The sequence below is a fragment of the Caretta caretta genome, chromosome 4 (assembly GCF_965140235.1).
Source record: "Caretta caretta isolate rCarCar2 chromosome 4, rCarCar1.hap1, whole genome shotgun sequence".
NCBI classification, from domain to species: domain Eukaryota; kingdom Metazoa; phylum Chordata; order Testudines; family Cheloniidae; genus Caretta; species Caretta caretta.
In genome coordinates, this window is record NC_134209.1 from 46854716 (window position 1) to 46869790 (window position 15075).

Here is a 15075-nt window from a genome sequence, read left to right on the forward strand (position 1 = left end):
CCGGCCTTGCGTACCACAGATGACTCATGGAATCTTCATTTGATTACCACCCCTGCCTCCCCAGACCAATGTCTGTGCATCTTACAGTAGGATGACAAGAATTAGACCCTTAGAACTGAAAAAATGCAACACTGTTGAACTGGCACACATTCCCAGTTGCCCGGATCCAGTCTCAATACATAGGAGCCTAACTCTCTTAGTCTTCTATCAAAGCTCTGAAAGACTGAAGCCATCTCTAGAAGCTGCCTATCTTAGCTATCATCTTTGCTGAAGCAAGAGAAAAACAGCTTCTGACCTATGTCTTTGTACTGAGACGGGCCCGGACATGGAACTTTATTGAATCTATGTCCGAATCAACTGTTTTTACACATTCTATATTTACAAACACTTCTACTAAGGAGAGAACATGAACACAGAATGGACATTGCTTTCCAGGAACTCAGCAAACTCTTGGAGGAAAGACATTTATATTGCATATTTCCACAGCTTTAACATGCTAGAGGATAATGGAAATTCAGACAGCAGCAGCAGGGTTGGAAAACTCACCATTTAGATTTGCTAGATCTCTTCTGAAAAATCAAACTGAATATACAACATAGTTGCATGCTTTTTTTTTAAAGCTATATTAGCATAAAATTGGCATTCTGATCATTATTTGCTTCTATTAAAACTTCTAGTATTGGCCATTACTAGAGGCAGGACAGGGGCTAAAGAGACCAAATTATCTTATTTGGTATGGCAAGTCATATGTTTTTATCAGATTTTTCATATATTCACTGAAACTATTTCGTCCACTGTTGATAATGTTATGTTAGATGATGAAGTGGTTAACACTCCAGCTGCAGGCATCTTGATGAACTTTTTCTATCCTGTCACAAAAAAAAAAGTGACAACCTGGATACACTACATTTTAAACTGTCACCTAGCAGTATTAGAAGATTTACATGAGCTATTACCTACTTTTAGCAGTGAGATATTTTTCTAATATTGTTGAGCCTGGGTGAGATTTCCTTCAGGAGATTTTTTTTTAAACTAAGCCAGCTTAATGTATAATTTCATTTATTTTTATTTGTATTTATATTGGTGAATATATGTGCCATCATCCTGGTTGTCAATTCATACAAGAACTTTTTGTGTTATATTTTATCCGGTTATGACAGTTGATTTTTAAAAGGTCTATTTTCTGAATAACTCTTAAATACTGTTAATTGCATACAAATTTCTGTTTGCAGATTTAAATAAATATCTTAGTTCACTTTTAAACTTTTCATATTTAATCTAGTTGAAAATTTTCCATTTAGACATGATCCTTTAGCAAGTGGCTTAGCGCAGATGAGTATCAAGAAGATTCAGTTCACATTATGGAAAGTTAAAATAAGTTTGTGAGCTTTGTGGCAGTTAGTTCTAGACATAAAAGTGATTTGGTGTGCTTGAACACAGAGTTGTTGTTTTATATCAATTGTGGATTGTGGTTTAGGTTGCACTATAAGTAGATGAATACAGATATGGTTCCATGATTTTACAACAACAAAAACAAATGCAACATCTGCCTACATTGGTTGCCAGGAAAGAGGGTCATGTGGCTAAGACATTGGACGTAGGCTCAGGAGCCCTAGGTTGAGTTCCTAGTTCTACCACAGATTTCCTGAGTGACCGTGGAAAAGTCATTTAGTCTCTTCATGCCTCAGTTCCTCCTCTCTAAAATGGGGACAATATTGTTTTCACATGGCTTTTGTCTCTTTGGACTGTAAGCTAATTGGAGCAAGGCCAGTCACCTGTTATGTGCACACGTAACATAATACTAACAGTCAGCATTTAGCCACAGTTTTGCATAGTAGATCAATAGTTTCATATTCTAAGGGTTTGTCTGTATGAACAAACAGACCAGGGCAAGCGTGGGTATGAATCTAGACCATATTCGTCTGAGGTGATTTCAGGGCACGTCTACACAGACAGCGCTGCAGCAGTGCCACTGCACCGTATGTGGTGAAGATACTCTATGCCGCTGGGAGAGAGCTCTCCCGCTGCCATAATAAAACCACCTCTGCGAACAGCAGAAGATACGTGGGCAGGAGAAGCTTTCCTACCAACATAGCACTGTGCACTCGAGAGCTTATGTGGACGTAACTTATGTCGCTCAGGGGCATGGTTTATTCACATAAGTTATGCCGACATAAGCTGCAGTGTAGACATAGCCATAGAGGTCCTGTGTACGCATCTGATGTGAATTAACACTTGATTAGATCTCTTTGAAACAGTACTAAATCAAAGTGCATTAGTGAGCATCTGAAGGGTACACATGAAGATTTAGTCTGCAGTTGACTAGATTCATAACCCTGCTTGCAATGATCTAAATGTTTGTGTAGAGTACAGCTTCCTTGTAGCAACTGCTGCCACAAAAGAAAAGAAGCAGAGTCTGTACACCTGAGAGTCAGAGAGACAAAGGGTGAATGCTGTCACTGTTAGGGAACAGAGCTGAAGATGGAGCCAAAATGAAGCAAGGTGGTATGTTGTGAATGGAAAAAACGGATTAGGGAAAGAACAGAAAGTGGGTCCAGGGATTGGTTGAAAGTCCAAAATAATTTGTTGACCAACAGGTTAGTCCGAGAATAATGCATGTTCATTATCCTGATCATTAGCTATAATATTTACCAATCACAAATAAAAGGACATCAGTTGTGCAGTAAGTGGTGGATTCTGCATACACTCAACAAAACTATCACAGATAATAGAGATGCCATAAAAACCTCCTGCATCCAACTGTCCCAAAACTAACTACAGATACTGAAAATAAGATGACCCAGAAGCCTGGGGATGCGTAGACACACTGCACCTGACAGTCACTGACTTGCTCAATTTGAATTTGGTATTTTTAAAAAGTTGAAGGTTTCTCTGTGGTTTTGGCAGGTGAAAAGTTCTAGGAACAAAAGGGTAGCCCGGCTGGGATTATAAAGGGGAAATACAAAATAATGTACATTACTACAGACAACCTGAATCTGCTGTTGTTGTTTTGCATATTCATTTCTCTTAACATTAACTCAAGAATACGCTTGCCTCTTTTTTGTGGTCTATATCCACAACAATGTTTATCTTGCATCTGCATCATTTTCAGTGTCATCTGCATTTCAGCATCCCAAGGAAATACTCACTAGCTGACACTAATTGAGACAAAAGAAAAAGGTGAAGCCCTGGGATTAAATAAATTCTATTTGTTTTTGTCAGATAAGGATGTACAAGAGGGCGGAAATGAAAGTCTCATGACTAAAGGAGAGGGGAGGAAAGTAGGAAACTTGCTTTGCTCTGTCTTTAGTGGCTCTGTCGCAGTCTTTGTATGGGATCTTGGAAAGTCACTTACTTCTGTCTTGGTGCTTCTATCTGAAAATTGGAGATAATAATGCTTGTGATCTTTTCAGTTTGCAAGGTTTAATCCATTACTGTGGGTAAAGCACTGTGAGCTCTTCACATAGAAATCTTTATGAAAGTGCAAAATATGAGTAAATAAAACCAAACCAATTATTAAAACAAACTGTACCCTTCCATTTCCTGGATCCAGTTGCGATATGTGATATCACATCCATATTTACATAAATAGGATGTTAGGCAAGGAAGAGTCTAAATAATCTTTGATTTACTTAATTGGGAAATTGAGCTCTATTTGTCCTGTTTTTACTGAATATCTAAAAGTTTGAACACCAGTATAATTCTGCACTGATGTGTGGGGAATGGAGCATGGGCACGCAAGGGCAAGAATACTGCACATTGCCTACAATCTGGGGAGGAGACAACATGAATATGAATTTACGGGTTTATTTACCAAGGAAACAGAATAAGGCTTTAAACTTTCCCCCTCTTGATTCAACAGTAATATTGCCTAGATTAGACAATGGCAAACCCTGGTAGATTTGTGTTAATACATTTTGACTAATATGGACAATTAATTTCCTTCCTTATTACTTTCTAACTCTCGCAGAGCATTCTGTTCGTGGTGTAAATTCCTTAGAGGATGAGAATATTGCCATGAAAACAGCCACTTGATAGGTCAGAGATGCAGCATCTGAGGCTAAAACACATTCTACTGCTGATACCAGCTGCCATGCAAATTATTCACACATACATGTAATATAGCTTTGCTGCTACTGAGAACTTCCTTAACTTTTCACCATGCCCTGGTGAGATGTTGCATAATTTTCAGTCCTGCTCTATCTCAGAAAATGTCATTCATCCATCAATCAATTGTTAAATTGTATGAATATTAACAGTCCTTTTTGATATGCAGAATATGTGAGTGCACTTATCAAAAGTGATATTTTACAGTTGCATTTAAGATGCAAACACCTCAACTTGGCGGTGATTTTTGAAGATTATTTAATTAACTGACTTGAAAATATAAATTTGCAAAACACTTACATGAGGAGGGAAATTATTATTATCCCCATTTTATAGATAGGCATACCGAAGTACAGGTTGCAAAGCAAATCAGTGGTAGAGCTGAGAATAGAACTCAGGCATTTTGATTTGACTCAAACCCCTACTCTGAACCACAGATCTTGCTCCCTACCTAGAATTTGTACATACAGATCCCTGGAAACAGAATATGTCTACAGTACAAGAGGATGCAATGCATATATATATTTAAACTTTCATGTAATAATGTAAAATATTACTAGGGGTTTCATATGCAATGACTGAATTGGCTAGGGTTCATTAAGCTGGGCTTTAATTCAGAGTAGGAATTCTGTTACAATAAAGAACATTTATTATTAAATCATTGTTTCTCCCAGAACAACTGTCCTATTGTGCCTAATCAAAAGCCTACTGAAGTGATTGGGAATCCTTCTATTGACTTCAGCATAGGTTTACTGTAAATGGAATCTGCATACCAAAAGGCATTGTAGTGATTCAACATATGTTCTAATTTATTATAAATGAGTTTCACAATATATGAGATCACAAAAAGTAGGTGTCACTGTATTTCATTTAAAATGTTAACACCAAGCTGTTCTCAAAAGTCCTGATGTGAAGCAATTGTCTAGGCTAAGATATGCAATTGCTGCATGAACAGAGCCTTCTCAAATAGAATGTTTTCCTCTAAAACCCTTAAAAAAACAAACAAAAAAACCCCACACAAACTCTACTGTCCCATCCCCAATCAACTTCCCCAGGAAATGGTTACATCTTTATGCAAAAGCTTCCAAAGTATAATCTTTACTGATGTTCTGTAGTAAGGGTGGAATTCAGTGGATGGATGAGCGATGCATGAGAAAAACCACAAAAATATGAGAAGGATTCCATATAAACATAATAATCAATAATGAAAAATTAATGTGGAGACTTCTGCTTGGCTTATTTATTCTTGTTAATTAATTCAACTGCTAATTTGGATTTAGATTTGGATTTGGTTCTTGTGAGAGATATGAAAAAATGTAGCAGAGAGATAGGAAAGGCCATTCACAAAAAAGGCAAGATGTTAAGAATGAGAAAGGAGAGGAGTTTACTCAGATTATTCAGAGTTCATGGCTGCCAGCGCTGTGTTAGATAATAGGGAGGTTGTCATGTCAGGAAGATAAATTTTTCCCACAGACAGGATTTCACATGAAGGTTTTGAAAAGAAGTGTTCTCATAAGTAAATTGTATAGCTATTATAGAATTCAGTGCTAAGAGGTCAGTACAACTCATGTCCAACCGTGAGCAGGAAATAAAACTATAATGACACCAGCCTTTCATTTTCTTCAGCTCCTTATTTATGGGTACCCTTAGGAGCCCCTACCATTCAATGAAAATGATTATACAGAGAAGGTATTGTCTTTGTAGTTAAGGCTGCAACCAAATTCTGTGATAAGCCATACTTTTAGCCCACCTTATAACTTTTGCTATTAAATATAGCTTGACCTGAACATTGGCAGGTTTAATCCAATTAATAAGGAGAATTTTCCTGAGAGGTTTAAAGAAAATGAGCCAAAAAGGTTTGGGTTACAGGTCATAAAAATTACTTTGACTTTTAAATATGAGCAGTGTCTAACATTTATGTCCCTCTCACTCACAAACAGTATCACACAACCCCTTCAAAGTTCTATAAAGTTAAATTCCTGAAGAATTGTGCATGACTTAATTTGAAGAAACAGGTTGTAATTATACAGACTTATAAATTATTGTTCTATTAAATTTTAATTATTAATTATTATTGTAGTGTGACTGTAATGGAGTAATTTGTCCATTGTTGGTTACTTCTGGTTTAAAGGGATATGAGGATCCTTCTATGGAGTGGGTGCACTTAAAAAGCACATTGTTATATTCTTTTACAGGATATTCAGTAAACATCATAGCTGCATGGGGGTAATAGTGTAGTTACAACTTTGGGATCATTTTTTGAACTGGTCCCAAAACTCAAAATTTTGGAAGTACAGTTTGGCTAAACCCCAAAAGTTTGGATGTTTGCTAAAACATATATCAAGTGTATTAAATCCATGGGTCTGCAAAGGGGCTTGGAAGTTTCCAAGAATATCATTTCCTGGTTTTTGGTTTTGCTTTGGGTTCCAGCTGGAACCCAGCAATTTATAATCATACAGAAATAGAAAATAATGAAAGGAAAAACCCAACTAAACGTCCAAGTTTTAGTTTGATTTCAACTTTTGCGTAATGTCCCAATCTGGTTCTCCTACCTGAATCGATTTGCCCATTGCTAATCATGATGGCAAAATACATGGATTCTATAATTCATGAATGAATCAGGTCAGAAAAGAAAGCTGATAAAAGAAACATTCTCAGTCTGTTTTTACTAAAAAAAATCTAATATGATTCTGTGCAAATATCCAGGCAAACAAGAAAGTTGAGGGGGGAAAAGGACTACAGAAAGCACAGGAGGCAATCACATGAAGTTTGCAATGTGGTATGGAGGTCATTAGGGAAAAAATACACTAACAAGCAAGGGAAACATTTTTTTTCCCATTCTATTTTAAATTATAAGTTTCCTCGACTCCTGGGAGTTTTTATTTGCACTAGAACCTCAGAGAAGGGAATGGGAGAATACTGGTCTCTGCAAATGGAAGAGGCTCTGAGAGTTTGTGTTCTCTGAGCAGCAGGCCGAGTGACAATGTCATTCTGCTCTTTTAAGTGACTTTGGTTGCTTGGAGTTGCAATGCTTTGTCAAGAACCACATAATGTTTTTTTCCAAAGAAAGGACTTATAGATTTTGTTTTTCTCTCTGTTATGCTGACTAACCAAGTATAATTGTTCTGGATGGACTCTAAAGAGCTTTCAACATTACTTTACAACACAATTATATTGAGCTCCATCCAGTGCTTGAGGGACAGCTCTTAAAAAGTTAAGAGTACAAACAGGCTAAATCAAACATCATTATGCATCAACACCACCACAAGAGAGACTAGCTATTTAAAGGGCACATTTCAAAGACTTGCATAGGTTTTTAAAGAAGCCATGTGAAATCCCAACCTGAAGCAAATACTCACCAGCAACTACACACCACACAACAAAAACACTAACCCAGGAACCAGTCCCTGCAACAAACCCCATTGCCAACTCTGTCCGCATATCGATTTAAGGGACATCATCATAGGAACTAACCACATCAGCCACACCATCAGAGGGTCATTCACCTGCACATCTACCAATGTGATATATGCCATCATGTGCCAGCAATGCCCCTCTGCCATGTACATTGGCCAAACCGGACAGTCTCTACACAAAAGAATAAATGGACACAAATCAGACATCAAGAATTGTAACATTCAAAAACCAGTAGTAGAGCACAAAAAACCTTCAAAAACAGACTTCAGCAAGAAACTGCAGAACTGGAACTAATTTGCAAACTGGACACCATCCAATTAGGCCTGAATAAAGACTGGGAGTGGATGGGTCACTACAAAAAGTAATTTTCCCTCTGCTGACACTCACACCTTCTTGTCAACTGTTGGAAATGGCCAACATCCATCTTGATTGCATTGGTTTTGTCAGCACTACAAAAGTAATTTTCCCTCTCTTGATATTCACCCCTTCTTGTCAACTCTTGAGAAGAGGCCACTTCCACCATAATTGAATTGGCCTTGTTAGAACTGATCGCCACACTTGGTAAGGCAACTCCCATCTTTTCATTAGCTGTGTATATACACCTACTTACTGTATTGTTCATTCCATGCATCTGATGAAGTGGGTTTTAGACCACAAAAACTTACGCCCAAATAAGTTTGTTAGTCTCTAAGGTGCCACAAGGACTCCTCATTTTTGCTGATACAGACTAACATGGCTACCACTCTGAAACCTGTCCAAGTCTATGCAATCCTTTGGGTGAAATGAGGGGTTCACTTAATGTTCTCCGTCCAGCCCCTGACTCTGCCCCATATATCTGTTCTGTATATCAGGAAGCAGATTGCCTATTTCTAATTGTCTTCCTTAAGCTACAAGGTGGAGGAATAGGCTAACTGACTGTCCCTGAAGGCATTACATGGCCAACAAGCAGCCAGTTGGTTATTTAAGAAAAGGGGTTACTTCTTAATGAGGAATAAAATAGTGGCAAAACTAAGTCTAAATTCCTTTTTTAGCTAGGCATTTCCAATGCCAGGCTTGGTTCACATCATAGGTAAAGCCTCCTATTTTTTTCCAGCACTTCCTAGTGAAGTGGGTGAAGAGTCTATACCCTGGTGACCACACACCCTCCCCTTTTCCTCCTCATAGCATGGCACAGGGCAGCAAGAGCTCCACTTCTGTTTCCCTCCTGATCTTGCACTGACTGACCCAGCCTCCAACACCTTCAGAGGTGAGGTGACATAGCTTTCCCACTTCCAGGGTATCCAATGCCCAGTATAAACATGAAGAAATACAAACTCTCCCCTTCCCTCAGGAAGGCCCTAATAGGCAGCTGTATTACTTGGCTCTTGGACCCAGCCAATCTTCTTTTCCCACAGTAAGAGCTGCAGTTCTCCTCTCCCTCTCAGCCAGGCATCAAGTGAGTGGGTTTCCCCTTTTTAGCTCCTCCAGCATAGCCTACCCCAACTTCAGGTGTCATGGGGGAGGGTTAATTGCCACCCCCTCCCAGGCACAGCCAATTAACTCTTTCCTGACTAAGGAGGACTTGCAGCCTATCACACCTTCTTATAAATTTTACTCACTAGTGCAAAGTCCTTGTTGAGAATCATCTGCTCCACCAGTGATGACTCATTATGGAAGAGATGAGGCTGCATGTGACTCCACATATGAGGAAACCACCAGAACTCATCCACAGACCCCAACAACAGGTCATCGCCTTCATCCTCCTCTTCAGTTCCTGCAAAATAAAAAAGAAAAAATAATAATTGTACAGTGAAAGGTGCAAGTAACTGCATTTTTAAACCAAACTGATGACTGCCTCACCGACTGTAATGCCATAGATTTGGTGCAATTACACTGCTGTGTTCAGGAAATGATGCTATGAAGAGTTATGTTTGGTACTTCTCTCCCCACTTATATTATGCTAATTTATAACAATGACAACTAACTTTCAAGGGCAGGCTCAAAGGGAGAACCAAGTTCAAGGAGTAACCAAAAGTCCATGTTGCCTACTGTTGGAAAGTGGGCAATCATGATCTCTCTCATTTGATCTTCAAAGGCTTTGAATTGCTACCAGGAGAAGAGCGCGCCAGAGCTGAACTACTTTTTCTCATGCGCTATGGCTGACTTTTGGTTTAGTACTAATGTGATCCTTAGGTGAAAGAGCATATTTATCTGGGCTGGTATATATGCAGAGGCAGCAGTAGGAACCAGACATTTACATTTTATGAAAGCTCAAAACAAAACCAAAAGAAACTCCCACTAAGAGCCTCATCAAATTGAAGTCTGATATATTTTGATAAAATCAGAATCAAGAGAAACATGGAACAGTGTTATAAAGTAACTAGGCAGTAAAATAAAGCTATAACAGGGCTTTGAAAAAATCTACTCAACTTTCAAGTGCAGGGTAGAGTTTTTCTTGGTATGACATATTTTTTGCGGAATTTAAGCTTTCATTTTAAATGAAAGTTAATAGCCCACGTTAGTGAAGACGTGTGCCACAATTCAGGCAGAAGAAAACACATATGGTTACTAGATTGCGTGCAAATTTTTTTCTGAAACTTTTTTCTCTGAAAAATGCAAATTCAGGTCAACTGAAATACTTTGCAATTTGTGTCGGTTTCTGCAAATTGCTTCAGGAGAAAAAAGAAAATAAAATGGAAATGTCAAAATAATTCATATTGACATTTTAAAAATTAAATATTCTGATTTTGGGCTAGAGTCACAAGGGCACTTGGTGCCATTCGGAAAACTAAGTAGGAGAAGGTGATGACTCTTCCCCCCCACATGATAGCCCAATACTTAGGATACTCAGCTAGGATGTGGGAGACTTAGGTTTGAGTCCCTGCTCTGGAGCAGAGACTTGCAGCCAGGTCTTTCCCTCCTAGGTGGGTGCTCAAACCACCAGACTATAGAGTCATTCTTTTTCTCTTGGAGGCCGAATGAATATTTAATATTAAAGAGAGTAAGTGGAACAGCTTCAACAGAAGTGACTGAGAGAGCCCTACACAAGAATAACCACAGGACTATAGAGTAAGGCACTTACTTATAAGTCCCTAATTGAGCATATGGGGGCACCATCATCAACATAAGCACCATTCACAAAACAGTGGTGGAGTCCCCTAGTGATTCTAGCCCTTCATTTTCAAAGGTCCTTCAAAAAAAGTTTCATTTTGCTTGACCCAAAACAAATGTTGTTTTCTTCTATTTTTCAGAACTGCCGATGAACTGAAAAGCCAGTTATTTTAAACAACTCAAGTGGTTACAACAAAGAACATCTTCAAAATGAGAAATGACATAGGGCTACTTTCTAGAGTCTGCAGACAGATAGCCCAGTGCTTTTAAAAATATGAATGGCTACATTAAATCTCACTAACTTCATCCACAAATCAAGTATTAAAACTTCAGTTAGTTTACTGGAAGCATTTTTCTAGTTCCTTCACCATTTTATTTTAACTGCTTTTATTTAGCTTAAGACATATCTTTACTTTTCACAAACAGATTGCTTTCTTTTTTAGAAGTCTTTCAACACTTTGCAAAACTAAATTACAAAGAAAGTGGTTTGTAGTCATCCTTATTCGCTTTCACTGCAGGTATTAGAAAGATAAGTGTTCAATGTATTATTTTCATTTGTATTTAATCTCTGCAATGTTTTGAAGAATATTTCTGTGCAATGAGTGTATCACTATCTCTTTCTTTTGGTGCTCTACTAATCTATCTATATACTATTATTTGTGGCACAGTACAAGTAGAAGAACACATGCCAAGTACATTATATGACACGGCTGTTCCTCTGAAACCTCTCTTGAGATATACTCCATTCTAATTCTTTTAAAGAAAACAATTGCTTGTTCAAAAGAAAGGTTGGTGGCTGTTTTTTCGGTATGCACTCTGGTTAATAAACATGTATTTGTTTATGTTTTATATACTCACACACATATATACAGGCGGGAGACATTGTCAGAGAGGCAGGAGAGGATGGTGATATTAGAAACATGTTTTTGAAAGGGTCTAGCAGGGAGAGAGATGAGAGTCTGGGAGAACATGAGAAAAACACTTTGATAGTCCAAGCGGAAAAGACTCGAGTTTGGTTCAGGGTTTTAGAAGTAGGGATGGAGAGGAGAAAGATAGATATTAGCCATGTTACATAGGACTAGGGTAAGTTTAAATCAGGCATTTAACATAATATAAGTAAGAATGAAGTAAAGTTAGAATATAGGAAGCAATAATATGTGAATATGTAAAATAATTAGAGTAAGATGAACAAAACTTTTTTTTTCACAAAACTCATTTTTTGGACTCAGATTTTCCTGGGGTAGTCTCCTCCTGATGATTAATTTTTTAAATAAAGTTTGAGTACAATATGTCAACCATTTTTTCACTGTGGTAAAACACAATACTTCCTTTTATTAAAAAAAACCAAAACACCCTTAAGGCAGAGCTGCAAGAAAACAACAAAAATGGTTGAGGTTTGAAACTTGGTATGGAGACCTATTACCCTTGTATGCCTTTAAAAATAAAATTTTAATTTCGTAAAATAATAGAAAGTTATTAAAAACTTTTTAATAAATGGAAACTTTTATTAAACTTTTTTAAAATGGAAAATTGTTGTGTGTATTTAAAAAAAATGAAAAATTTCAAAGAAAGTGTCTGTCGAAAAACAAAAAGGTTTTGGGTTTTATTTTTTCTAATGAAAAGTCAGAATTTTCTGTAAAATAAATTCCCCATTTTCCAACAGCTGTCGTAATGAGCATTTGAATATTATGAAGTGAAAAGGTGCAGTAGTTTTCATTAAATCAGTGGACATGCATTTTCAGAGAGAAACGTTGTGCATCTGTGTACAGCTAGGTAAGTGCACACTTTTCCCAAACTGGTTTACTGACATTAAATGCTCCAAAATTCTAATGCTACTTTAAGATTTTCTTCAAACATCTCTTGTTTTAGAAGTCTCTTTCAATCTTAAAACTGAAGCCATGTTTGAAGAAGAGTCAGTAGTTTAAAAGTTATGAGCAGTTAATTTGGCAGATCCTGGGAACACTAACTCACATACCCAGATAACGGTATATATATATGCACAGGAAATGCATACTTACTCTGGATTACTAATAGACACTAGCCAACTCTTCCTGGTGTCTTTTTGTCTACAAATGCACAGTTTACTTCTATTAGTAAACTGTGCACTTGTAGACTAAAAGGTACCAGCAAACATGGTACAATTTTCCTATATCACTCAATTGCCTGTTAATAGAAATGGGTGTCAGCATGAAGAATATAAGCAATTAGTTTATATGGTTAGTATATAGCTATCCTAAGTATATGTGGGCACCCAAATTAAGAGGCACAGGTGCAGTACAGGTCAGTGATCTCCTGATTAATTTATATAATTATTTAATTTGCTAACAGATTCACATGATTATTTCCTTCTTGTAGTTTTCAACTAATCAGAGTTTTGGAAGGACTACAAAATTGTGCATTAAGGAAAAGTCAATAAGGCACAGCAGTTAATGTCCTAATAAAACAGATGTGCATCTTACATTAAAAGCCTCTTTTGGGTAATCAAGCCATGTTTACGGTAATTAAAGAATACCTTTCCATGTTTCATTTATAATGCATTAACAAAGTGTATGTTTGCATGGAGAACACTTGGAAACTAAGTTGATGTGACAAAACAACAATATCACCCCATGAATGAAGTGCTCACTTTAGAACTCACATTCATCACTGAGTACAGACTGCAGCAAGTCTCTTAATGGAGCCAATGGCATGCCTCAACTCATTAAGTAACTTTGTACTATTTTAGTAACCCTTATAAATCTCTGGAGAACACACATACATACACATGAACACATTCTCTCTATGCCAGTTACAAATGAAATATTGATCATATTCAAATCAACTGGGAAGAGAACCTGAAGATTACACATGAAGTAATTTTTAGTGAATTGTGGTGGATTGAGAGGAAACTGAAGATTAACAAAAAGAAATAAACCAAAATTGCAAGTCAGTATTTTGAACTGAAAAAAGCCCCTAATACCACTACTAATATTAATTTGCCATTAATATTCAAAATAAATTTTCTTTTCCCCATTGATTTTTCCCCTTTTGCATTTCTTGCACTTGCTGGGGTGGGCAAACAGCATCTACATGAAGAACTGATGTTTTTGGAACTCTATGGTGGGGCATTATTAAACAGCATCCTACTATTCCAAGCACAATATAATGGTCAACTTTTGTTTTACTCACCTTATTATAGATAATACCAGTAAGAAATAGTTATACAAGCAGGTTAAGATGCAGTGGGCAAAATACTGACATCCTTATTTAGTCCTCCATACTTGGACAAAACTTCTGATTTCACTGAGAGTTTCCTGAATAAAGACTAAGTAACACCTGACCAAGGACCAATTGGTCCATGATCATGAAGAGCAACATTAGCTACAGCAACTCCCTGCAATTTTTCCTTAATATCACTTTATACCCCAGCGCCTGTCAACTTTCTCTGAAAAGCTTTTCAGTTGGTCTCAAGAGACCTAAATTCTACTCCCAGCTCTGTCACAGCTTTGCTGTATGATCTGCAGCAAATCATTTCGTCTTTCTTTTCCCTCACACCCTTTGTCTGGTCTATTTGGTCTGTAAACTTTTCTAGGAAGGGATTGTCTCTCACTATGTGTTTGCACAGTGTCTAGTACAACGGGGCTCTGATTTCAGCTGCGGGAGGTAGGTGTTACAAATAAATAATAAACACAAATAAGTACAAATAAATAATAGTTTTGGCTTCTTTACTCTATTCCTCTCTCAAACTTCTCTCCTCCATACCCTTTTATTTCCCATCTCCCAACATACACAAACTCTAGTTCCTAGCTTTTTAAGCTTATGCCTGTATCCTTTTGCTTCTCCAACTCCAGTCAAGTTTCCCAGCTTCTTTAATATAATGCAACCAACAGTCCCTTTTGCAGTATGGTTGACCTAGTTGGGAAACTATGTATTCTAGAGGTGACACTTCAAACAGGAAAAAATGCTAGACTTAAAATGGAATACTCTGGAAATTGCCTCAGTTCAAATAAATGATTGAGTGCGTATCCTACTGGTCCTCCCAGTACTGGGTGTCATGTAAGTGATGGTGGGGGAGGAAACAGTGAAGAAGCTGGGCAGTCTGAATGGAGGGACAGGATGGGGCAGGGCAGAAGGGTTACCAAGGTGGTTTAAAAGGGAGGAAAATTGAGAAAGTGGAAGGGAGAAAAATTGAGGCAGAGAGAAGCGTATGTGAAGGAGACAGTTAAGTGCGCTGAATCAGGCAATGCTAATCTTTCAGAGAAATATTGGGTGGGTAAGAGGAATCTATTGGTTACTCAGAGTTAGTAAGGAAAAATATGTTTTATTTCAATTTAAAATTTGTTTTAATGAAGATTTTGGCATAATGAGGACTTTAAAGACAATTACAATTTTTAAGGTTTTCTCCTAATATTATTGCTACAGGGTTGCTTTCTAATCATATTGAGACACGTCACAGTGTGTGTCACATTCAAATATTGCTGC

General features: G+C 37.4%; 1 protein-coding gene across 2 annotated transcripts in view; it reads right to left on the bottom strand.

Moving 5' to 3' along the window:
• Positions 1-15075, bottom strand: part of NDST4 (N-deacetylase and N-sulfotransferase 4) — a 174611-nt gene that overhangs the window by 94093 nt on the left and 65443 nt on the right. For both annotated transcript variants that reach the window (XR_007356276.2, XM_048847159.2), the window contains exon 5: positions 9123-9277. Coding sequence is in view for 1 of the 2 variants with exons in the window: in XM_048847159.2 (XP_048703116.2) it covers positions 9123-9277 (155 nt within the window). In the remaining variant the exon portion in view is untranslated. The remainder of the gene's footprint in view (positions 1-9122; positions 9278-15075) is intronic.